This window comes from Oryctolagus cuniculus, chromosome 7 (assembly GCF_051225735.1).
Source record: "Oryctolagus cuniculus isolate XC-2025 breed Fujian yellow rabbit chromosome 7, ASM5122573v1, whole genome shotgun sequence".
Classification (NCBI taxonomy): domain Eukaryota; kingdom Metazoa; phylum Chordata; class Mammalia; order Lagomorpha; family Leporidae; genus Oryctolagus; species Oryctolagus cuniculus.
In genome coordinates this window covers 42,578,172-42,602,916 of record NC_142873.1, presented here as the reverse complement: position 1 = coordinate 42,602,916, position 24,745 = coordinate 42,578,172, and the positions used below count along the sequence as shown (strand labels likewise).

Sequence of the window (24,745 nt, the reverse complement as noted above, 5' to 3'; positions counted from 1 at the left end):
CTGCCTTGCCAGGCACATCAGCAGGGAGCTGCATCAGAAGCAGGGCAGCCAGGACTCAAACCAGCGCTCTGATATGGGCTGCCGGCATCTCGAGCAGCGGCTTAATCCATTGTGCCCCAAGGCTGGCCTCTGAGTTTGTTTTTTCTAAACTCAGTAATGGTTCATAATATTTCTGCGTCATAAATTACTTAACCAGTCCCTTGTTGGTAGGCATTTGGGTTGATTCCTTGCTTTTGACAACCCAGACAGTTCTGTTGGAAACAATACTGCGCCCACCGCCTGTCATTCCGGAGCGAGTGTCTCTCACTATTTCCTCTCCGCTTGGCCTGTGAAGAAGGTATAAGGCCCCTTGTGGCAGTGCCTTGCAGGGTTTGCCCTGTGCTGGGCAGCAGGTCTGGCCTTGCAGGACGGGCTGAGTGTGGTTTCTATGGAGACAGGTGGGAGTGGGAGTTGGGAGTGCTTAGATGCTTAGAGGCCATTTCTTATGATTTTTAACTTTTTTTTTTTTTTTTTTTTTTTTTTTGCCAGGCAGAGTGGACAGTGAGGCAGAGAGACAGAGAGAAGGTCTTCCTTTGCCATTGGTTCACCCTCCAATGGCCGCTGCGGCCGGCGCACCGCGCTGATCCGAAGGCAGGAGCCAGGTGCTTCTCCTGGTCTCCCATGGGGTGCAGAGCCCAAGCACTTGGGCCATCCTCCACTGCACTCCCTGGCCACAGCAGAGGGCTGGCCTGGAAGAGGGGCAACCGGGACAAAATCCGGCGCCCTGACCGGGACTAGAACCCGGTGTGCCGGCGCCGCAAGGCGGTGGATTAGCCTAGTGAGCCGTGGCACCGGTGATTTTTAACTTCTTTTTATTTGGAAGGCACAGAGATAGAGACAGAGGGTGATCTTTCATTTGCTGATTCACTCCCCAGATGCCTGTAACAGCCACGGCTGGGCCAGGCCGAAGCCAGGAGCCTAGAACTCCATCCAGCTCTCTCACATGGGTGTCACGGATCCAAGCACTTGGGCCGTCACCTGTGCCTCCCAGGGTGCGCATGAGCAGAAAGCTGGATCTGAAGCGGAGCAGCCAGGACTCTGCCCAGGCACTCAGACAAGTGGTGCCTGACAAGCAGCGACTTAACCACCCTCACAGGTCATTTCTGCCACCACATCGCCTCTGGGCTCGGGTGTCATTCGTTTGCCAGGTCATCCATTCATTCACCCCCACATATATTCCTGGGATGCTGGTAGGTACTGTGCCAGGCCCTGGTGAACGGGGCGTGGGGGTGGCCCTAAAGATGACAAGGACAGGTGGCTGGCCAGGACCGTGAAAAGGCTCATCCACGAGGAATCTGTTCTCCAGCCCTGGGCCTGTCAGTCTCCCTGCCACACCCTGCTCCTGCCCTCGTTTCAGTGTTCCACTTTGGAAGCCTCTATTTTTCTCCAAATGTCATGCTTTCCTGCCCTTTCGCCTTTTTTTTTTTTTTTGATGCTTTTTTTTTATTCAAAGTATTTATGCAAACCAAAACAAAATTATGTCAGAACTATACATAGTGTTTACAAATCCATAAAGAAAAAAGACCACAATGCATGAACAAGAGTTTCATACAAGCAAAAAATATACATCTCTGATCCACATGTGATGGGGTACATAGTCTCATTAGCGACTGGCAAAATTCGAACCAGGATCACAGTAAGAAAGGAAGGCATTGTGGGTAAACCACTGAGTCCAGTTCCAGTCCAGGCTGCTTGCTTCCAAGCCCGCTTCCTGCTCATGCACTGGGAAGGCAATGGATGGTGGCCCAAGTACTTAGGTCCCTGCTAGCCATGCATGCAATCGGCACAGAGGTTAAGCTGCCACTTGCATCCCACATGTCATATGGAGACCTGCCTCTTCCACTTCCTGCTTACGGGCACCCTCGGAGGCAGCAGCGGGTGATGACTCAAAGTACTTGGGCTCCTGCCACCTGCATGAGGGATGTGGGTGGAGTTCTGGGTTCCTGGCTTCAGCCTGGTCCAGTCTCTGTCTCCCTGTCTTTCAAATAAAATGAAAAAAATTTTTTTTACTTTGATAAAAGATCCCAGTAAGAAACCATGTATACTCATTCAATAGACAAAAATTATGAAATCTGACAGTACCAGTTGTTGGAGGGGTTGTGGAGCTGCAGAATCATGGCCAGTGTGATTTTTCCTTCCTTCCTCCCTCTCTCCTCCCTCCCTTTCTCTCTTTTTCTCTTTGTTTCTTTCAGATTTATTTATGTGAAAGGCAGAGGGGGAGAGGGAGAGGGAGAGGGAGAGGGAGAGGGAGAGGGAGAGAGAGAGAGAGAGAGAATCTTCCATCTGCTGATTCATTCCCCAAATGGCAGCCATAGACAGGGCTGGCCCAGGCTGAAGCCAGGAGCCAGGAGCTCCTTCTGGGTCTCCCACATGGGTGGCAGGAGCCCGAATACTTGGCCCATCTCCTGCTGCTTAGCATCTTCAGGTGCATTGGCAGGAGATGGATCAGAAGCAGAGCAGCCAGGACTCTGGTTTGGGATGCCAGTGTCATAGGCAGCAGGTGGCTAGACTACCATGCCATCCCCAAAGCCATATTATTAAAATAGGAAAGTAAAAAAGAGACATGTTTAATGTGGGTGAACCTAAAGATTTTATAGGGTAAAAAAAAGCCATTATGTATAACTTGGTATTCTTTAGACAAGGTTAAAAACAGCTCAAACAGGAGTACCTACACATGTCAAAAAATCTGTGGAAAATGGACTTAAAACCTAAGTTTTGGGGCATACATTGTGGCACAGCAGGTTAAGTCACTGCTTGGACACTTGAATCTAGTGTCAGCGCCTGGGATTAAGGCCTGCCTCTGCTTCCAGTCCAGCTGCCTGTGAATGTTCTTGGGAGGCAGCAGGTGATGGCCCAAGTACTTGGGTCTCTGATACCCATGTGGGAGAGCAGAATGCAGTTCCTGGCTCTTGGCTTTGGTCTGGCTCAGCCCTGGCTGTTGCAGGCATTTGGAGAGTGAACCAGTAGATGGAAGATCTCTCTCCCTTCCTCTGTCTTATGCTGCCTCACTATGCTTTTCAAATGAATAAATCAATAAATCTTTTTAAAAATTAAAAAATAAAAGGTAAGTTTCTTCTGATGCAAAAAAATTAGAAATCCATGGATGGTTTTTCTTTCTTTCTTTCTTTCTTTTTTTTTCTTTTTTTCTTTTCTTTTTTTTTTTTTATTGACAGGCAGAGTGGACAGTGAGAGAGAGAGACAGAGAGAGAGGTCTTCCTTTGCCGTTGGTTCACCCTCCAATGGCCGTTGCTGCTGGTGCGTTGCGGCCGGCATACCGCGCTGATCCGAAGGCAGGAGCCAGGTGCTTCTCCTGGTCTCCCATGGGGTGCAGGGCCCAAGCACTTGGGCCATCCTCCACTGCACTCCCTGGCCACAGCAGAGAGCTGGCCTGGAAGAGGAGCAACTGGGACAGAACTGGCGCCCTGACCGGGACTAGAACCTGGTGTGCCGGCGCCGCAGGTGGAGGATTAGCCTAGTGAGCCGCGGCGCTGGCCTGGCTGGTTTTTCTTAATACACATTTCCATGAACTTTTTGAAGGCCCTCGTGTATATACCTATATGAGTATATACCGAAACAGATTTCAGGGCAATGATCTCGTTCTTTCTTTTAAGATTTATTTATTTATTCAAAAGGTAGAGTTACAAGGAGAGAGGAGGCAGAGAGAGAGAGGGGCAGAGAGAGAGAGATCTCACTGGTTCACTCCCCCAATGGCCCCAACACCCGGGCTGGACCAGGCCAAGCTGAATCCTTGGTACCTGCTCCTGGGTTCAGAGTAGGGTGCTAAAAAGTCACCTTGCTCTCCTGGGCACGTGCCTGGGGCTTCTCAACTGACAGCTTTGCATGGGGGTGAGCTGGTGTCAGACTCCAGAGGTCTTTCTGTTTGGGCTGAACAGATTTTCCACAGAGACTTTTCCAGAATCTTCTCTGGGGCCTGTCTTCTGGCAGAAATGGGGCTGGGTTCTGGATACCGCACAGGCATCTTGCTTTAGTTCCCCCGATTTCTGTGCCATCCCCCTGTGCCTGGCTCTCTGCATAGCAGAAACCATGTCTTATCCTCTCTTACGAATAACCCGCTTTTATTTTTTCTGGGGTTGGAGAGAGCAGGTTTCCTCGAGCGGGCGTGGGTGTCTGTTTCTCAAACAGCATTTAACCCGCCCTCGGCTGTCTTCGCTTCCAGAGCTCCTTGATGCCACCGCTCTGTGCCTTCTGCGGCTTCTGCACTGTGGCTCGACATCCATGAGGCTGATCCATACCCCCCGCCCCGCCTCTCGTTTCTCAGCTTCTCTGCGATGTGCCAAGTCAGCTACCTCTGGTGAAGCTGCCCTCCACCTTCCAAAATGCTGCTATAGTTTACCTTACTTTCTACAGTAAGAGAAAATACAGCTTAGAAAATAGTTATTGGGGGGCCGGTGCTGTGGCATAGTGGGTAAGGCTGCTGCTTATGGCACTGCCATCCCATGCAGGCATTGGCTTGAGTCCTGGCTGCTCCATTTCTGATCCAGCTCTCTGCCTGGGAAAGCAGTAGAAGATGGCCCAAGTCCTTGGGCCCCAGCACCCATGTGGGAGACCTGGAAGAAGCTCCTGGCTTAGCATCAGCTCAGCTCCAGGCATTAAGGCCTTTGGGGAGTGAATCATCGGATGGAAGACCTCTCTCTCTCTCTTTCTCTCTCTCTCTCTGCCTCTCGTAACTCTCCCTTTCAAATAAATAAAGTCTTTTTTTTTTTTTTTAAGATTTATTTAAGTTGAAAGTCAGAGTTAGAGAAGAAGAGACAGAGAGGGAGGTCTTCCATCCGCTGGTTCACTCCCCAAATAGCTGCAACAACTGGGACTGGGCCAGGCTGAAGCCAGGAGCCAGGAGCTTCCTCCAGGTCTCCCACACGGGTGCAGGGGCCCAAGGACTTGGGCCATCTTCTACTGCTTTCCCAGGCCATAGCAGAGAGCTGGATGGGAAGTGGAGCATCTGGGACTCCAACTGGCACCCATATGGGATGCCAGCACTGCAGACAGCAGATTAACCTGCTACGCTACAGTGCTGGCTCCCATAAATAAACGTCTTTGAAAAAGAAAATAGCTACTAAACAAAGGTAGGTGTCTGTCCTCCCCCTACAGGTCAGCAAGCCGTGCTAGTGCTGAGCCCTCTCCCTGTGTGCTAACGGCAGGCGTTTCTTGCGCAAGTGGGACAGGGCCCTGTCATGCTCTATGCATTTTTCAGAGGTGGAAAGTGAGACTCAGAGACCGGTCTACCTAAAGTCCCCAGGGTGCAGCGTGGGGAGGCCAGATTCCAGGCAGGCTGCAGAAGTCAGCGTGGTGCAAGGCCTGCCAGCTGCCCGGCAGCACTTGCCAGGCCAGTTTCTCCACATGTGCCTTTTTTGGGTTTCTCCAAGATGCAGATCCCACACAGGGTGAAAAGGAGCCTCTGAAACCAGAATCCAGGAGTTGGACTCGTTCAGAAGCTTTCCTCGCGATGGTCGAGCATATTGAGGTTCGAGCACCATTGCAGAGAAGAAACTCCAGGCATCCAGAGGAGAAAGCCAATGTGCATGGAGGCTCAGCAGGCTTTGTGGAGAAGGCGGTGTGATGAGTTTGCCTATGAAGCCGGATGCACTGAGCTCAACAGGATTCTGCTAGCCGGGAGCAGGGAGCTGGCGCCCACACAGGGGTGGATTAGCCTGTAAAAGACAGGCAGGGCTCTCAGCCCCGGGCAGGCAGGCAGGGGCAAAAATGGAGAAACAAGAGGACACAAAATCACGAGGGGACAAGGAAGGCGAGCTGCTGGGCAGATGGCCCCAGGCAGGCATGAATGCCCACACACATGGATGGACAAGGAGGGCCAGCGCAGCGGCAAATACCATCGGGACACACCCCGGGGCATGGCAGACAGCACTCACGGGGGAGGCAGAGGCCACCTGCTGACGGACCTGCGGGGCACAGGCCAGTAGGGATGGACGCGGGTGATTCCTTAGAACTGTCCCTTTAGGGCGCTGAGCTGAGGAGCTGGAATCAGCCCCTAGGACCTGGCTCCCAGGGCGCTGCCATCTTTCCGTCTCGCTGGTTGCTGCCGGGGAGGGGGTGGCCAGGCCCAGACTCCAGGGTGTGGTGTGCTCCTGGATGCATCCTAGTCATGGCAAAGGAGGTCGCCTCCTTCCTATTACGCCACAGTTACTTCAGCTATCTTACACGTTTATTAATGGGTCTGCAGCCTCGCTTTCTTTCTGGCGACTTGCAGTTCAATTTCGTACAGACGCCTCGGATCCTGGCTTTTTTTTTTTTTTTTCCTCCTAACTCCCAGTCTCAGCGGACTCAGGAGCTCCATCAGTTCACTTACAGATCACTTTCCCTTTAAGCTATTTACACCCACGCCCCCTTCCCCCGCCCATCCAATCCTCCACCTTCCCAGACTCCCTCTCTTTGCGACATCACTTGGAGTTTGTAAGCACACCACATATCCCATAAGGCTTAGCGCCCAGGGGCCTACCCTAGTGAACTACAAGTACCGAAATGCTCTCTCCTACAAGTCTTCATAATTACCGCGGTTGCCGATGGGGCTGGTAGTCACCTAGGACTTACCATGTAAACAACAAAACTACTCAACCCACAAGTCCCTGCGCCAGAGGCGGGTTTCCCTTCTGTCTTTCTGCGCGCCCCTTAATCCTTTCTCGGACTCCAATTCCCGCCTTGCCTTGCGCTGAGATCCCTGTGGTGGAGAATGGGGCTGTTTCCAAAGTGTTCTCTGGGAGTAGTAGTTCTTATATTGGTGCGCCGAAGAGGAGGCGGAGTGACTCGGCGGCCATTAGCTGTGTGTAGTTGCCCGGGACTAGGAGCTTAAGTGAAGAGGGAAGAATTACTCGGTGGAAATCAACCGTGGCCATGGGCTTTTGCCGGGGCTAGACCTAGAGTTCAGAGCAAACGGGCTTTTTGGTTTCCCGCCCTGCCGAGTAGCGGGGCCTACTAGGCCTCCGGGCATCCCCGGTCTCAAGTAGGCCTCGTCTGCCGGCAAGGGCGCCCCAAAGGCGGGAGGCGCCATGTCGCTGGTTGCTTACGCCAGCAGCGATGAGAGTGAGCCGGATGAGGCTGAGCCGGAGCCAGAGGAAGAGGAGGCAGAGGCCCCTACATCTGGGCCCGCTTTAGGGGGCTTGTTCGCTTCTCTCCCTGCACCTAAGGGTCCGGCCTTGCTGCCCCCGCCCCCCCAGATGCTGGCCCCAGCCTTCCCCCCGCCGCTGCTGCTGCCCCCACCCGCCGGAGACCCCAGGCTCCAGCCTCCTCCCCCGTTGCCCTTCGGCCTGGGCGGCTTCCCCCCACCTCCAGGCGTGAGCCCTGCAGAAGCGGCGGGAGTCGGGGAGGGGCTGGGATTGGGGGCGCCCTCGCCCCGAGGCCCTGGCCTCAGTCTGCCCCCCCCTGTCGGCGGTGCCGGGCCCACCCTGGGGCTTCCCAAGCCAAAGAAGAGGACGGAGCCCGTGAAGATCGCGGCGCCGGAGCTGCACCAGGGGGATGTGAGTATCGGGGAGGGCACCCCCGGACTGTCCGGCCAGGCGGCGTTTGGCTGTGGCTCGGACGGACGCTGCCGTCGGTTGAGGGCCGCTGGAATCCTCTGACGACGGGATGGAGCTGAAGTCTGGTGACTTGCTAGGGAGTTGGGATGTTTGGTCCGTGCGGGCCCCTCGCGCCCCTTGTCACCCTCACCTGGCGCCGACGACCGGTCCAGGCCTCGGACGCTGGCTCCGCATCTTCACCCCAGGCCGGGTCTTGACAAAATGCCATGTGGCACCTGAAGCGGTGACAGGAGGCCCGGCTCCTGGGCCCTTGGCCAACCTTTTCCTTTACCTCCGATCTTAAAAAGCATCCGTCAGGGCCGGGAGGAAAAGGGTAGGATGCCTGGCCTCTGTTTTTGGGGCGGAGTTAGAGAAGAAGTCCAGCATTTGTTGGATGCAGATCACTTGCCGGCCGGTGGCCCCTGTCTGCAGTTATTCCAGAACTCGGGAGATAAAGCCGGAGCCTCAGAAACAGGGGTGCGGCAGCCAGTGGCTCCCCTGTCGAGGGAAGAGTGGAGAGGTGGGCCTGCCTGCACCGCAGACCCGATGCCTCCGTTTCGCCCAGCCTAGGTGGATTAGCACACGTGAACCCCATTTCTAGAAGAGGCAGCTCCGCGTGTGTGTCGGAGCCAAGAAATACTGCACACCTGCGCTGTGAGGGCTGTGGGATGAGGGGACTTTCAAGGTTTCCCAGGAGCTGTCCCCGGCTCACCTTTGTCACTGAGCGAAGTGTCCTGCCATTGTCTTTGCTTTTCTTTGCCCTCTCGACTCTGCTGGGGCAGTTTCCATTTTCTCCCACTGACTGATGCTGCTGTTTCTCTCTCCAGATAACCCTAGCGTTTTCTCCCCCCCTCACTCAATCTTGGGTTAAAGGACTATTCTCAGTGGGGACTTCCTGAGCCTTACCTATTTATTGATTTCTATTTAAAATTTTTGTTTAGTTTTATTCAAAAGGCAGAGAGAGAGAGATTGATTTTCTGTCCTTTGATTCCTTCCCCAAATGCACACAACTGCCAGGGCTGGGCCAGGTTGAAGCCAGGAACCTGCAACTGCATCCAGGACACCCGTGTGGGTGGTGGGACCCAAGCGTTGGAGCCGTCACTTGGCACCTCCCGGAGTACACAGCAGATCTGGAAGCTGGAATCAGAAGCAGAACCAGGATGCAAACCCAGGCATTCCGATGTGGGGTGCAGGCTTTGTGAGCTGGTCTCAACCTGTACCAGATATGCCTACCCATTTATGTAAATACAGCTTCTTATCGCCGATTCGCATCTCGCTGAATAAATATGCTTATTTTTTCCCAAGGCACCCACAACAGCTCACGTACCATATATTTTTTTTTTTGCTTCATTTATTTTTAAGAAGGCTTATTTATTTATTTGAAAGGCAGAGTTACAGAGAGGCAGAAAGGTCTTCCATCCGCTGGTTCACTCCCCAGTTGGCTGCAAGGGCCGGAGCTGGGTCGATCTGAAGCCGGGAGCTTCTTCCAGGTCTCCTACACGGTGCAGGGGCCCAAGGACTGGGCCATCTTCTACTGTTTTCCCAGGCCACAGCAGAGAGCTGGATCGGAAGTGGAACAGCTGGGTCTCAAACCAGCGCCCACATGGGATGCCGGCAACGCAGGTGGCGGCTTTACCTGCTATGCCACAGCGTCGGCCCCTGAACTTCACTTCTTCTATAGTATACAAACTCTTTGAAGGTAGGAGTTTTTTGTTTTCTGTTTTTTTAATTCAGAGGCAAAGAGTGAGCCCCCGTCCACCAGTTCACTCCCCAAGTGCCTGCAGTAACTTCGGTCCCAAAACTCACTCCCGGTCTCCCAGGTGAGTGCAGGAACTCATGTACTTGAGCCATCACTGCTGCCTCGCAGGGGTGTGCGTTAGCAGGAAGCTGGAGCTGGAAACCAGAGATGGGCATCTCACCAGACACTGCTGATATGGTTGCGGGACTGATTGTTAACTGCCAGGCCAAACACTTACCCCTCCCTCCCCGCCACCTTTTTAAAAAAATTCTTTATTTTTTAAATAAATATTTTTTTTGAAAATTTATTTATTTATTCGAAAGAGTTGCACAGAGAGAGAGGCAGAGAGAGAGAGAGAGAGAGGTCTTCCATCCGCCTCTTCACTCCCCAGTTGGCCACAACGGCCGGAACTGCGTTGATCAGGAGCCAGGAGCTTCTTCCGGGCCTCTCATGTGGGTGCAGGGGCCCAAGGACTTGGACCATCTTCTACTGCTTTCCCAGGCCACAGCAGAGAGCTGGATCGGAAGTGGAGCAGCTGGTCTTGAACCAGCACCCATATGGGATGCTGGCACTGCAGGCCAGGGCGTTAACCTGCTGTGCCATAGCACTGCCCCCCCTCCCTTTTTTAAAAATTCTTTGTTGTATCCCTAGTGGTTAAAATAGTGTGTGGCACATGCTAAGTACTCTATAGATATTTTTTGATTGAATGACTGAAATGAATATGAATTCTTCTTGGAAGGAGGTTCTGGAATCTCCCTCCTTATATTGTTTCTTCCATATCATTTCCCTTCTCTGAGTCTATCATTTTGAAGTCTTGGATCCAAAATAAAGCCTTCTGTTGTGCCACTGAAGCTCACCTCAGCCTGGATAGAGCCTGGGACAAAGGCCCCTGGGGGTGGGCTAAGCCGCTTGCTGTGCGACGCCGCCATCCTGCAAATGCTGGTTGGAGTCCCGGCTGCTCCACTTCTGATCCAGCTCCCTGCTGATGTGCCTGGGAAAGCGGTGAAAGATGGCCCCAGTATTTGGGACCCTGCAACCACGTGGGAGACCCGGATGGAGTTCCAACCTCCTGGTTTTGGCCTGACCCAGCCCCAGCCGTTGTGGCCATTTGGGGAGTGAACTAGTGGATGGATGCCCTTGTGTGTGTGTGTGTGTGTGTGTGTGTCTTTGTCTTTCTCTAGCTCTGCCTTTCAAGTAAGTAAATGCATCTTATTTATTTATTTATTTAAAAGAAAGAAATGTCCCTGGCATTTTGCTTATTCGCCTGTTCTTTTTCTCCTAGGCTTTGTATCTACCAAATTCGGATATGTGGGGGAAGGTGACTTTAGCAACAACAACAAAAAAAATTGTTTTATTTATTTGAAAGGCAGAGTGACCAAGAGAGAAGATGAGACAGAGAGAGAGATCTTCCACCAACTGGTTCACTCTGCAAATGCTGCACTGTCCAGGGCTTGGCCAGGCCCAAGTCAGCCTGGAGCTCCATCTGGATCTTCCAGGGAGATCCCAGGGACCCAAGCACTTGGACCATCTTTCACGGCATTCCCAGGCCGTTACCAGGAGCTGGATCAGAGTGGAGCAGCTGGGATTCGAACTGGCGCCCCTATGGGATGCTGGTATTGCAGGCAGCAGCTTTACCCACTTCATCACAATGTAGGCCCCAGGTTATAGAGTACTCTATTTTTAAGATTCATTTATTTTATTTGAGAATTAGAGAGAGAGAGAGAGAGAGAGAGAGAGAGAAGCAGAGACAGATCTTTCATCCACTGATTGACTCCCCAAATGGCCGCATTGGCCGGAACTGGGCCAGTCAGAAGCCAGGAGTGAGGAGATGCTTCCTGGTTTCCCACGTGGGTGCAGAGACCCAAGTACTTGGGTTGGGGCTGGCATAGAAGGTTAAGCCTTTGCCTGCAGTGCCAGCGTCCCATATGGGCGCTGGTTCTAGTCCTGGCTGCTCCACATTTGATCTAGCTCCCTGCTAATAAACCTGGGAAAACAGTGGAGGATGGACCAAGTGCTTGGGCCCCTGCACCCATGTGGGAAACCTGGAAGAATCTTCTGGCTCCTGGCTTCAGCCTGGCCCAGGCCTGGCTGTTATAGCCAGTTAGAGAGTGAACCAGTGGATGGAAGATTGTCTCTCTGTGTCTTTCTCTCTGTATCTCTGCCTTTCAAATAAGTAAATAAATTTTTTTTTTTTTTTTTTTTAAAGATACTTGGGCCATCCTCTGCTGCTTTCCCAAGCATGTTAGCAGGGAGCTGGATCTGAAGTGGAGCAGCAGGGACTGGAATGGCGCCCATATGGGATGCTGGCACTGCAGGCAGCTGCTTTACCTGCTATGCCACAGTGCTGGCCCCAGGTTGTAGAATATTCTATGTAGGTTGGCTGAGGCAACAGCAAGCTGAGGACTCCTAACTTGATTTCTCCTTTGTTGGTGTAATTCACTAAGTATCTGAGGTGTGCTGTGACATGGCTGATGAGATTAAATTTAGTTCTAGCCCTCAGATAGTTGAGCTCTTCACTTTTGTTTGGTTCAAGTGGTGTTTTTTGTTGTCTTTACACCTAATTCCTGGGGTAAGGCAGCTTAAGAATGTTCTAGACGGTCGCCTGGGCAACCTTCGTCTTTGAAAGAGCTGCCCCTCATGTTCTCAGCACTTAATTTGCCCTCAGTGCACAGTGAAGGGATGAATCAGCTTTTCTTACATCATTTCCTTTTGGAATCTGGTACTGAAATATAAGTAAGTAATTCTAAACTTTTTTTCTTTTTTTTAAAGATTTATTTATTTACTTGAAAGAATTACACAGAGAGAGGAGAGGCAGAGAGAGAGAGACAGATGGAGGTCTTCCATCCGGTGGTTCACTCCCCAATTGGCTGCAACGGCTGGAATTTTGCCGATCCGAAGCCTGGAGCCAGGAGCTTCTTCCAGGTCTCCCATGCGGGTGCAGGGGCCCCAGGACTTGGGCCACCCTCTACTGCTTTCTCAGGCCACAGCAGAGAGCTGGATCAGAAGAGGAGCAGCCAGGTCTCGAATCGGTGCTCATATGGGATGCCGGCACTTCAGGCCAGGGCGTTAACCCACTGTGCCAAAGCGCTGGCCCCTTCTTTTTCTTTTTTAGATTGATTTATTTGAAAGGCAGACTGACACACACTTAGACACATGGATATCTTCCATCCCCTGGTTTACTCCCCAGATGGCCACATCAGCCGGGCATGATCCAGGCCCATGCCAGGAGCCTGGAACTCTCTGTGTCTCCCACATGGGTGGCGGGGGCCCAGGCACTTGGGCCATGCTCTGCTGCTGTCTCAGGCTTAAGCAGGGAGCTGGATCAGAAAGAGGAGAGTTGGGACTCAGACTGGCGCCCGATACAGGAAATGGACATTGCAGGTGGTGGCTTAACTGCTGCCACCACACTGGCCCCTAACTCCGTCCTGTTTTCATCCATTCATTCATTCATTCATTTGTTCTGTATTGAGGTGCTTCTCTGTGTGGAGCTCAGGGTGGCAGTGAGTGTGACGGACTGCCCAGAAGGAACGAGTAGTCATCTGGGGAGGTAAACAAGGAAATAGGTTTTAGGTCTCGTCAGAGAAGACCACGATGCAGCTGGTGCCAGCGGGGCACACCACAGGGGGACGCACCCAGTGTGAGGAGGTTGGGAAGCTCCTAGGAGAGGGAGGTGTCAGCGCGGATGAAGCAGGTGAGCAGGAGGCGGCAGGAGAAGGGGCAGCGTGGAGAGGAGCGTGTCGTCAGAGGGAGCGGGCTGTGCAGACGCTCGGACGTGAGGGGAAGATGCTTTGAGGGACTTGAGTGAGAAAGGCGTAGTGGTGAGAAACAGGGCGCGAGAGAGAGGCAGAGGCCTCAGAGAGCGGGCCTTGGATGCCTGGCTGAGGTCTTCCTGCTTCGTTCTGGGGTGGTGGAGGAATTCCCTGATTGCGGTGTGCCGAGCGCCTTGGAGGGAGCAAGACCGAGACGTGCAGCCGCAGTGTGAGAGTTGCGGGGGGCCTGGGTGAGGCAGCAGGGCATGGAGAGACCCAGAGGATTGAGGTCTGTTCAGGAGATGGAAGCCAGGCGGAGGACTGGGTCGGGAGTGCAGAGAGCTGTCAAGGTTGACTGCCCCGTCTTCTGGCGCAGGCACCAGGGGAGGGTAGTGCGGTCTTTTAATTAGGGACTGCAGGAGGCAGAGCTGGTTGGGGATGAGCTGGATTTCGTGGGTTGCAGTGTCAGAAGCCAACTGAAGTTAGCTTAAATGGCAACGCATGGGAAGTACACCGGGAGGGGGGAGCTGGAGATGGCCTAGGGGGCCCACACGTGGCCTGTCTGTGCCTTGGATTCTCTCTCTGCTGTCCAGTTTGTTCTGTCTCTCAGCCTTTGTTGCAGGTGCAAGGCTGCCACCCACACACACCTTCTTGGGTTTTGTTTTCTTCCCTTTAGAGATCAGGCAGACTGAACTACACTGTTAGTACCAATCCTGATCGTCCATGGGAGGGAATTAGATTATTTGGATCTGGGTCAAGGCAGTGTCAGATTCTCGCTCCAGGGGTGTTCCTTGACCACTTTCCGTCAGCTCCTGTTTGGTGTGGGAAGTTTGGAATGGTCCACAGAGAGGATCAGCACCCTCTGCTTCCCCCTTTGCTTTTCTAGCTGTGACCCAAGCCCTAGTGGCTGATTTCATGGCTTCAGGGGATGCAGGCTTCTTGAAATTAGGGTGTGAAGAGTACAGAAAAGATGAGTTTTGTGGCATCGAATGTGTATTCCAAAGCAAATAGAACTCTTAGGGTGCCCTGGTGTTAGCATTCCCACTGTCAGAGTGGTTACTTATCTAGTAGAAAATTCGGAGCTCTGAGGCTGTGATTTCACGAGGTGTCGTCATTCCTCGTAACCAGATCATTGAGATACCTGTAGGAGATGCAGGGAAGCTCCGCCTGGATGGAACGGGCAGGTGAGTGCAGTCGCGTTTGTGAGCTACCTGCTCCGTTTCTGACTGTGCTTGTCCCTAGAAGGACATGGGAGAGCAGAGGTGATTTACCTAACACCGCATAGCTGGGTTGTAGCGGAGGCGGAATTTGGTCTTAGTGCCTCCTGATGAAAGATAGTGGGGCCTGCGTTGTGGCTCAGTAGGTTACTCTGCCCTTGTGATGCTGGCGTCCCATATCAGTGCTGGTTTGAGTCTCACCTGCTCCACTTCCAGTCTGACTTCCTGTGAATGCGCCTGGGAAGGCAGTAGATGATGACCCAAGTGTTTGGGTTCTTGCCACCCATGTGGGAGACCTGGATAGAGTTCCTGGCTCCTGGCTTTGGCCTGGTTCAAACCTGTCTATTGCAGCCATTTGGGAAGTAAACCAGTGAATGGAAGATATCTATCTGTCTCTGTCTCTCTTCCCTCTGTCACTCTGACTTTCAAATAAATAATAAATAAATATTTTGAAAATATTTGAGAGGTAGAGTTACAGAGAGAGGGAGAGACAGAGAAAGGTCTTTCTTCTGCTGGATCACTCCCCAAATGGCTGCAACGGCTGGAGCTGGGTTGATCAGGAGCCAGGAGCTTCTTCCCAATCCCCCGCACAGGTGCAGAAGTCCAAATGTTTGGCTCATCTTCTACTGCTTTTCCAGGGCATAGCAGAGAGCTGGATTGGAAGTGGAGCAGCTAGGACTCGAACCGGCGCCCAGATGAGATGCCAGCACTGCAGGCAGCAGCTTTACCCACTCTACCACAGTGCCAGCCCCTACTAAATAAATATTTTTGGAAAGGAAAAGAGAAGGAAGAGCCACAGGCAACCCGAATTCAGAAAACGATGTAAATGAAGAGCACAAAAATAGGAGGAAAAACAAATCCTCACTGATGGTCGGATGTAAGCAGGATACTGGGGACTGGAGAGTAAGAAGTTGATGAATTGAGCTAATCAGGATAATCGTGGTAGTAGTTAAGAGTTGGGAGCCCTGGGGGGAAGGAGTCTGTTGTTGAACCCTTATTTCCTCCTTGGCTCCTGGCCCTGGCAGTGAGTGATTGCTTTTTGGAGAGGACTCTCAGAACCAGGGCCTGAGAAGATAAGAGGGAGGCTGCCATGGGGAGTGAGGCTCTGATAGATTAGCAGATCCCACTGGACCTGGCTTAATGGAAAATGTCTGTTTCCGTTCTTGCTCAGCAGTCTCGGGGTGTGTGTGTGTCTTGTCACTCCTGGCAGCTGGAACGGAGAGGACAGCAGTGGCCGTTGAGGTTCAGGTGCTTGTGAGGCCAAAAAGAAATGGAATACTTTCTTCTTAAGGACGCAGTCAGCTTGTGCCCCAGAATCTGTGTGTGCCTGTTCTGACCCCGCACACTCTTCCAGCCCTGGGTGCTCTGCTGTTCTCGCTCTTCTCTCAGCCTGATTGCACGGGCACAGTTAGGTCACCGTTCGCTGATCTGCAGTGTGCTCTAAGATTTGACTCCACAACCTCTGTTTAATATACCCCTAAGTATAGCACATCTTGGTGGTTCCTCAAGAAGTTAACACACGGCTGGGTATCTGGTGTATTGATTAAGACACTGCTTGGCAGAGCTGCCTGTGCTATCAGAGCCTGGGGTCAAGTCCTGGCTCTGCTCCGGATTCCAGCTTCCTGCAGATGCGTACCCTGGGAGGCAGCAGTGATGGCGCAAGTACCTGGGTCCCTGCTGCCCACATGGGAGACCCAGAGGGAGTCCCAGGCTCCTGGCCTCAGGCTGTCCCAGTTGGGGAGTGAACTGGGGAGTGAACCAGGGGATGGGAGAAATCTGTTTCTATTGCTCTTTCTCTCTCTCTTAAATAAAGTAAGTAGATGCAAATTAAAAGTGAAAGAAAAAACTAAAACGAGGGATGACCATACAATCCACCAGTCTCACCCCTAGATGAAAAGAATTGGAAGCAGGGACTCAGATACTTGCACACCCGTGTTCACAGCAGCACTACTCCCAGTAGCTGAAGGTACCAGCCCCAGTGTTCACCAAGAGATGAACATGACACATCCATACACTGAAATATTCAGTCTTAAAAAGGATCGAAGTTCTGACACATGCCACAGCGTGGATAGGCTGTGAAGACATTGTGCTCAGTAATGTAAACAAAAGGACAAGTGTGTGTGATGCCACTCATGTGAGGGACCGAATAGGCAAAGGCGCAGCGACAGGAAGCGTGTTCTGTGTTCCGTGTTCTGTATAGAGGCTACCAGGGGCTAGAAGGAGCGGGGTGAGTTGCTGTTGTGCATACAGTTTCTGTTTGGGGTCATGGAAAAAGTTCTAGAAATAGATAGTGATGATCGCTGCACAACACTGTGAATGTATTTCATGCCGTTGAATGTATACTTCAGAATGGTTTGGGGGGCTGGTGCTGTGGCATAGCAGGCCAACCGTTCATCTGCTTAAAGATTTATTATTTGTTTGAGAGGCAGAGTTACAGAGAGAGAGAGGGAGAGGGAGAGGGAGAGAGAGATCGTGATCTTCCATTTGCTGGTTCACTCTCCAAATGGCTGCAACGGCTGAAGCTGGGCTGATCCAGAGTCAGGAGCTGCTTCCAGGTCTCCCATGCGGGTGCAGGGGCCCAAGCACTTGGGCCACCTTCCGCAAGAGCTGGATCGGAAGAGGAGTAGCCAGGACATGAACCAGCACCCAAATGGGATGCTGGTGCTGCATGTGGAGTCTTAGCCTACTACTACTACACAGTGCTGGCTCCAAAAAGTAAAAATCTTAAAAAAAAAAAAAAGAAAAAAGAATGGTTTGGAAAAAGTGGTTACAATGGTAAATGTTGTGGTATGATTTTACCATCACAAATAATTCAAGTTCTCTTTAATGTCTAAATTAAATCCTATATGCTTAGTCTAAACCTGGTTTCTCTAGTCCAGTTCTTTTTTATATGTATTAAAAAATTTATTTGAGGCCGGCGCCGCGGCTCACTAGGCTAATCCTCCACCTGCGGCGCTGGCACACCGGGTTCTAGTCCCGGTCGGGGCGCCGGATTCTGTCCCGGTTGCCCCTCTTCCAGGCCAGCCCTCTGCTGTGGCCAGGGAGTGCAGTGGAGGATGGCCCAGGTGCTTGGGCCCTGCACCCCATGGGAGACCAGGAAAAGCACCTGGCTCCTGGCTCCTGCCATCGGATCAGCACGGTGCGCCGGCCGCAGTGCGCCGGCCGCGGCGGCCATTGGAGGGTGAACCAACGGCAAAAGGAAGACCTTTCTCTCTGTCTCTCTCTCTCACTGTCCACTCTGCCTGTCAAAAAAAAAAAAAATTTTATTTGAAAGGCACAGTTTCAAAGAGAGAGAGCGAGATCTTCTATTCTTCCATTCACTGGTTCATTCCTCAAAATGGCCACAACAGCTAGGGCAGGAAGCAGAGCAGCTAGGACTTGAACTGTCACTCCGGTATGGGATGCTGGCATTGCAAGCAGTGGCTTCGCCCACTGTACCACAGTGCTCACCTCTTGTTAGTGTTCAGTCAGGCCCCTGCATGCCCAGAACTGTTCTGAGTAACATTCAAACCTCTTTCCATAGTGAACCTGTGAGCTCTGTATTTCCCACCTCTTCTAAAGTGGAGCTGGCTGAAGTTACTACAAGGGGCAGGTGGCAAGTCCTGTTTGCCCGCCTCCCTGTTCCCCTGGCTTCCTTTGGCCATGAGGATCCCTGCTTGTCAGCTTTGAGAAGTAAAGACAGTCCTGCCTCTCCCTCAGAGATGAGTAACAGTGACTTAACAAGAGCTCAGAGCCCAGCACATTCCTGAGTTCCCTGTTTTAGCGCTTGTGTCAGGAGGTGTGTCATACTTAGTGTGTGTCATGAGGTGGCTTACAGTGGGATTTGGTAAAGGTATAAAATGCACAGAGAGAAGGATTATTGTGAGTAGTCATAGCAGTCCTCCAAACCCAGAAATAATGGGGTGTTCTGAAGTCTCCCTGCAGTGTTTTTTTGTATTCATGTGTGTGCTGTTCAACTCAGGTTGTCAGTATAATGGAAACAGTCTGCCTGTGACATTTAAAGAAAAATTGAATTTTCTTCCCACAGTTTATCTGGCCTTCAATCCTGTTAGCCATAGGACAGTTTGCTACATTGCACAGTTCTGCTTTTTGTTTGTCACAGGAGCCCACAAATGAAAAATATACACGTGCAATTTTATAAAGATAATCTTAAATTTGGGTAAAATGTATTTATTATCTGATTGTTGCCATTGGACCTGTTGCCTAACTTGCTAAATTTTGTTTTTCCAAAAGATTTATTTATTTATTTGTTAGAAAGGCAGAGCAAGAGAGAGAGAGAGGGAGAGATAGTGACAGATCTTCCATCTACTCCTCAATGGCCACAGTGGCCAGGGTTGGGCCAACCCGAAGCCAGGAGCCAGGGACTCTATCCAAGTCTCCCACATGGATGGCAGGGGCCCAAGTGCTTGGGCCATTGCTGTTGCCTTCCCAGGTGCATTAGCAGGGAGCTGGACTGGAAATGGAGCAGCTGCAACAGGAACCACCACTCTGCTATTGGATGGGATGCTGGTGTCGTCGCGGCAGCTTAACCCCACTGCACCACAACGCCAGTTCTGTAATGTGTTAGAATTTAAATGTGCCCCTTTTCACCCAGTGTCTCTACATCACTCATTTTTGCGGGGATGGTGTCCTCTGTTAATTCTGGGTCATTTGTGCCTGCTCTGTAACTGTAACATCTTTCACGTGTGTATTCCACCTGCACGTGACAGCAAGAGCCGTACCCAGCAGGCAGGGAGGCAGTGGTTTTCACCCGTACCTGCTGCCAGATAGATTTGAAAAGCCAGTTAAGGGAAGTCAGTGTTGGTGCTGAAATGTGGGGGATAAAGTGCAGCGCACTGGTTCTCAAATGACAAACTCCTGCCTAACGGAGACCGTGCTCCTGGGACCTTTGACTGTCATCTCCCCAGCCTCCATTAGCTCCACTCTCCTCTGTGCTTCTGTGAATCCATTCTTTCAGATTTCGACATACGAGAAACATGCTATTTGTCTTTCTGTGTCTGGCTTATTTCACTTAGCATAATGTTTTGCAGGCATCTCTTCAGTGTGCTGGGTTCAAATCTTTTGGGTAAATACTCAGTCGGGGGCTTGCTGAATCATATGCTAGCTCGGTGCTTAATTTTCCACAGTGACTATACTCATTGAGGGGATGTTTGAACCTGATGTTCTGATCCTTTCCTGCTGTAATCTTTTATGACAGCTGGTTGCATGCTTGTCATTCTTACTGGAGTGCAAGTTCTTTAAGGACAGGTCATGACACACAGAGAAAAGCTTTGAAACACCCTGCGGTAAAGTGCCCGGGTTGTATCTCTGGAGATTTGGGCCAGGCCTCCAGCTGCTGTGGGCTCCGCCCGGGACACTGGCTGGGAAACTGCGGTACATAGCGTAGTCGCTACAGGACCTGGAACCATCTTGCATCCAGTAGGTTCTCAGTAATATTATCATAGGAGAGAAAATAAAAAAGGAACATAGGAGATAGGGGGGTCAGTTGCGAGACAGGATTTGAGTTCTTAAAGAATCTAGGAGCCGGCGCTGCGGCTCACTAGGCTAATCCTCCGCCTGCGGCGGCGGCACCCCAGGTTCTAGTCCTGGTTGGGGCGCTGGATTCTGTCCCGGTTGCTCCTCTTCCAGTCCAGCTCTCTGCTGTGGCCCGGGAAGGCAGTGGAGGATGGCCCAAGTCCTTAGGCCCTGTGCCCGCATGGGAGACCAGGAGGAAGCACCTGGCTCCTGCCTTCGGATCAGTGCAGCGCCCCGGCCGTAGCACACCAGCCATAGCAGCCATTTGGGGGGTGAACCAATGGAAGGAAGACCTTTCTCTCTCTCTCTCACTCTCACTGTCCAACTCTGCCTGTGGAAAAAAAAAAAAGAATCTAGGAAGTGGGGGCCGATGCTGATGTGCAGCTGGTTGACGCCCTGGCCTGAAGTGCCGGAATAATCCCCTATGGACTCCAGTTTCAAGTCTCGGCTGCTCCACTTCCAATCCAGCTCTCTGCTATGGCCTGGGAAAGCGGTGGAAGATGGCCTGGGTCCTTGAGCCCCTGCACCTGGGTGGAAAACTGGGAAGAAGCTCCTGGCTCCTGGCTTTGGATTGGTGCAGCTCCGGCCATTGTGGCCAATTGGGGATTGAACCATCTGATGGAAGACCTCTCTCTCTTTTTTTCTCTCTCTCTCTGCCTCTCCTCTCTGTGTAACTCTTTCAAATAAATAAATAAATCTTTAAGAAAAAAAAGAATCTAGAGGTGAATAGGCGTTTAGATTCCTGCCTAATCATGTCAGAACCTTGGATTCGAGGGTTGGGGGCAGCATTGTGGCACAGCTGGTTAAACCAACTTTTGCTACGGAGCCCTGGTTTGAGTTCTAGCTGTTCTGCTTCTGATCCAGCCCCCTACTAAATGTTCCTGGGAAAACAGCACAAAATGGCCCAAGTGCTTAGTCACTGCAGGCCTGGCCCCACCTGGCCCAGCTCCGGCTGCTGTCATCTGGGGAGTGAGCCAGTGAATTCATGACTGTTTCTGTCTGTCTCTCCCTCTCTCTGCCACTGCCTTTCAAATAAACAAAATAAATCAAATAAATCTTTTTTTTTTTTTTTTTTAAAGGTGAGGGCTGGCGTTGTGGCATAGCAGGTAAAGCTTCACCTACAACACTGGCATCCCATATGGGTGCCAGTTCTTGTCCTGATGGCTCCACTTCTTCTTCTTTTTTTTTTTTTTAATATTGATTTTATTTATTTGAAACACAGAGTTCCAGAGAGAGGTAGGCAGAAAGAGAGGTCTTCTATCTGCTGGCTTACTCCCCAGAATGGCTGCAACAGCTGGCGTTGGGCCAATCAGAAGCCGGGAGCCAGGAACTTCTTCCGGGTCTCCCGTGTGGGTGCTGCTGCTCCACTTCTGATCCAGCTCCCTGTAATGGCCTGGGAAAAGCAGGGAAAGATGGCCAAGGGGCCCCTGCCTCTCACGTGGGAAACCTGGAAGAAGCTCCTGGCTCCTGGCTTCAGCCTGGCCCCGCCCTGGCTGATGTGGCCATCTGGGGAGTGAACCAGCAGATGGAAGATCCCCCCCCTCCCTCTCTCTCTCTCTCTCTCTGAAACCATGGCTTTCAAATAAATTAATATTTTTTAAAAGACCTTGGGAACAAACAAAAAGTTTCATGGGCCTTGGTTTGGTTTTGTGTGTGTGTGTGTGTGTGTGTTTTGAGACTGACTTATTAATTTGAAAGAGTTACAGAGAAAGAGGGAGAGACACAGAAAAAGAGGCCTTCCATCTGCTGGTTCACTTCCCAGATGGCTAGAATGGCTAGGGCTGAACCAGGCTGAAGCCAGGAGCCAGGAACTTCACTGGGTCTCTCACATGGGTGGCAGGGGCCCAAACACTTGGACCATCTTTGACTGCTTTTTCCAGGTCATTATCAGGGAGCTGGGATGGAAGTGGAGCAGCTGGGACACTCACTGGCACCCATAAAGGATGCCGGCACCACAAGCAGTGGTTTTACCTGTCATGCCACAATACCAGCCCCCGGGGTAATTTTTTAAAAATAATAAAAAGTTTGTCAACACTTGCTATTTATGTGCTCTTCATCTTTCCCTTTTTTCTTTAAGATTTATTTTAAGATTTAAGAAAGAGTTATAGGGGGAGGGAGACCTTCCATCCACTGGTTCACTACCCTGATGGCTGCAAAGGCCAGCGCTGGGTCAGGCTGAAGCCAGGGGCTTCATCTGGGTCTAGGTGGCAGGGGCCCAAACACTTGAGCCATCTTCTGCTGCTTTTTCCAGGCCATTATCAGGGAACTGGATCGGAAGTGGAGCAGGACATGGACTGGCGCCCGGGGGAAGCTGGCCCTGCAGGTGGCGGCTTTACCCTGCTGTATCGCAGCGCCGGCCCCCGCATCGCTCTTCAGCTGAGGGTGCTGAGGAACTGTGTTGAGCATAAAGTGTTGATACTTCTCAGCTTCGCTGCCTCTTAGAAGCAGTCACGTTGCGTTGGGGGACTGCGCTGTGACCTCCCGTCTTGCCCCAAATCCTCACAGCCATCATTTGCCTGCCTTCTTCCTGATGGTGGGCAGCTCTGTCTGGCAGACAATAGATCATACTCGGAGAGGGAATGGATTTCTCCAAAGGCTTTGACCTTTAATGCCTCATAGAAGAGTAGTTAACACACCGCTTAATCCCACCGGAGCTCCCCAGCCCTGTGGTTATGTAGTCTGTGTAAGTGGTTTTAAGTGAAGCTAGATTGGGTGAGATTGTGGGCCAAATACCATTCATCTTCCAGCGGACAGATTTATAGAAGAAGAGGGGATGGCCTTTTCTGCCCACCAAGGACCAAATGGAAGGAAATAGTCTTAATTTAACAGAACAGAAATTGACACCAAGAAGGCTGTGCAACAAGTCCAGGGGAGGGGAATGAGGCGCTGGGACGGCGAGCATGCCCTGTTCTCGAAGCTCTTGGCCATCAGGAAGGAAGCCGCGCTGTTTGGCTGTGCCCTTGTGGAGGGGCTGCACAGACAACCCTGATGCTTATGGGCTTTGTGTCACGTGGTTCTTCCACTGTCCTAAAACAGGGAGGCCTTATTCCATTTCTTTTTCTCTTAGTCAGATTCCGAGGAAGATGAACCCACAAAGAAGAAAATTGTTCTTCAGGTAAGCTTTGTGTCCCCCCCAGGAGCCGGGTCTTATCTTCCCGCGTGGTTTCCTGAAGACAGCACTTGCAGGGCCCAGCAGCGTTCACGTCAGATCAAGAGCAGGTGTAGGTGTGCGCTTTCGTTTTCCTTGTGCGACTTCTCCCCATGTGGCTTTGGTGCAATGGTGTCACCTCCGCCAGTCGACAAACAGTGGCAGGAAGATGGAGCGGGACTTGGTTCAGTTCTTCACATTTCAGATTATTTAAGGAGGGCCGAATAAATGGATAGATCGACGATGTTAGGGAGTATCTGTATTTTAAAATTTGTCTGCTTTGTCCCAGTCATGTTTTTATCCTGGGAACTACATACTTAAATAGCACTGACTGTTAACCAGGCACTGTTCTCTGCTTTCCTGACACGGAACTGACGTCACCCTCACAGTAGTGCCTAAGCAGTGTCATTTTCGTTCCTGTTTTCCATATGAAAAAACCGAGGAACTGGCCCAAGCAGAGACAGCTACAGGGGCAGAGTTTGGGGTCAGACCCATCACTCTTGACCGTGAGGCCTCACCCAGATGGTGCTGTTGGGTGCTGTCCCTGCTGCTCGTGTGTGTTCCCCCGCGTCCCAGGACCTTTATTCTGGCCCCCAGAAGCTTCTTCCTGTTCTGCCCACACTTGGTGACACTCTGACCTCGTGTTGATCATGTGTGTCAGGAAGAAGCAAAAGCCATCCTGCCTTAGTAAATAAATAAGGTGGTTGTCCCAGGGTTCGGGTTTGTGATGCTGATGCTGCCCCTCCTGCTAACTCTGCCAAGGCAGAGGCCTTAGAAGGACGGGATTGTGCGCAAGTTAGGAGACAACTGGCAGGGGTAGTGTGGTGTCCGTGTTGATAGTGAGTGCGACGGAGGAGGAGTCATGGCAGGAGCTGCTGAGCCAAGGCTGAGGCCAGTGATTCTGTTGCCAGGACGGCTTCCCGGAGGAGGTAGACTGGCCCAGGAGGCGCCCCACAAGCCAAGAGCAGGGTTCCAGAGCACAGGGAGACATGAGGGGGTAGAGGCAGCATAGGCTGGTAAGGCACCGAGGGGCGCAGTGGGGACCCAGCGCTATAGAGGAGGTCGCAGGCTCAGAGGTAGCCTGAGGATGTGCTCTGACCACACCTCACGGGTTCCCATGACCCAGACCTGTGCGCACTGCCAGCGCAGAGGAGCCCGCCCTCCACCCAGGACAGGCCTCCTGCCTCGCCCACTTGACCTGGTCTTATTCTGTTCATTCAGGGCACTTCTTGCCTGAGGACTGGGGCACACTGGGACTCTAGGACAGTGACACCGGGTGCCAGTCAGCGCCCCTTCACCCTATGGTTAGACCAAGCTGGCCTTTTGACATGCAAAGAGCGGAGTCTGTGAGATTCTTAGGAGCAGTGGGAGTTCTGGGTGGGCTGGGCCACTTAGTTTAGATGTTGCTAAGTTGAGTATTTGACTCTGGCATCAGCAAGCTAATGTCCCACCTCCATAGGGCTTTCCTTGGGCAGGCAGGGGCCTTCGGGTACCTGATATGTAGATCTCTTTTGGACAGTTTGTTCTTGACTTGGGGTGGCAACCCGCAGGACAGGTGGGTTCCTATGTTAGGAGGCCCTTTCAGGCCACGGAGGGAGGTGACGGGCTGGAGACAGACTTAGGCTCTTTGGGAGGAGGGGTGATGCGAGATGAAAGTATGGAATTGCTGGCAGCACAGATTTGGGGAAGGCTCTGGCGTTGGGGCCAGTGGAGCTGGGCTGGGGAGGGGCGGGGGAAGAAGGGTGGTGTCTCTGCTCAGACGTGCAGCCCGCAGAAGGGCCTGAGGTCGGAGGAGGCAGGCCCAGGTTGGA

The 24,745-nt window shown here is 52.0% G+C and overlaps 1 protein-coding gene and 1 long non-coding RNA gene across 3 annotated transcripts in view; one reads left to right on the top strand and one right to left on the bottom strand.

Annotated features, from left to right (window-relative positions):
• Positions 1-4,752: 4,752 nt before the first annotated feature.
• LOC138850526 (uncharacterized) lies at positions 4,753-7,890 on the bottom strand. 2 transcript variants are annotated; one of them, XR_016210536.1, is made up of 2 exons: positions 7,720-7,890; positions 4,753-5,708 (listed from the first exon to the last, which is right to left on the bottom strand). It is a non-coding gene; the product is annotated as an uncharacterized LOC138850526 (long non-coding RNA). The 2 variants fall into 2 exon arrangements; XR_011390356.2 differs by lacking the exon at positions 7,720-7,890 and adding an exon at positions 5,928-6,361.
• PRCC (proline rich mitotic checkpoint control factor) overlaps positions 6,712-24,745 on the top strand; it is a 30,109-nt gene continuing 12,075 nt past the window's right edge. The window contains exons 1-2 of the mRNA XM_051858531.3: positions 6,712-7,529; positions 22,854-22,901. Coding sequence (XP_051714491.2) covers positions 7,062-7,529; positions 22,854-22,901 — 516 coding nt within the window. The 5' untranslated portion in view covers positions 6,712-7,061. The remainder of the gene's footprint in view (positions 7,530-22,853; positions 22,902-24,745) is intronic.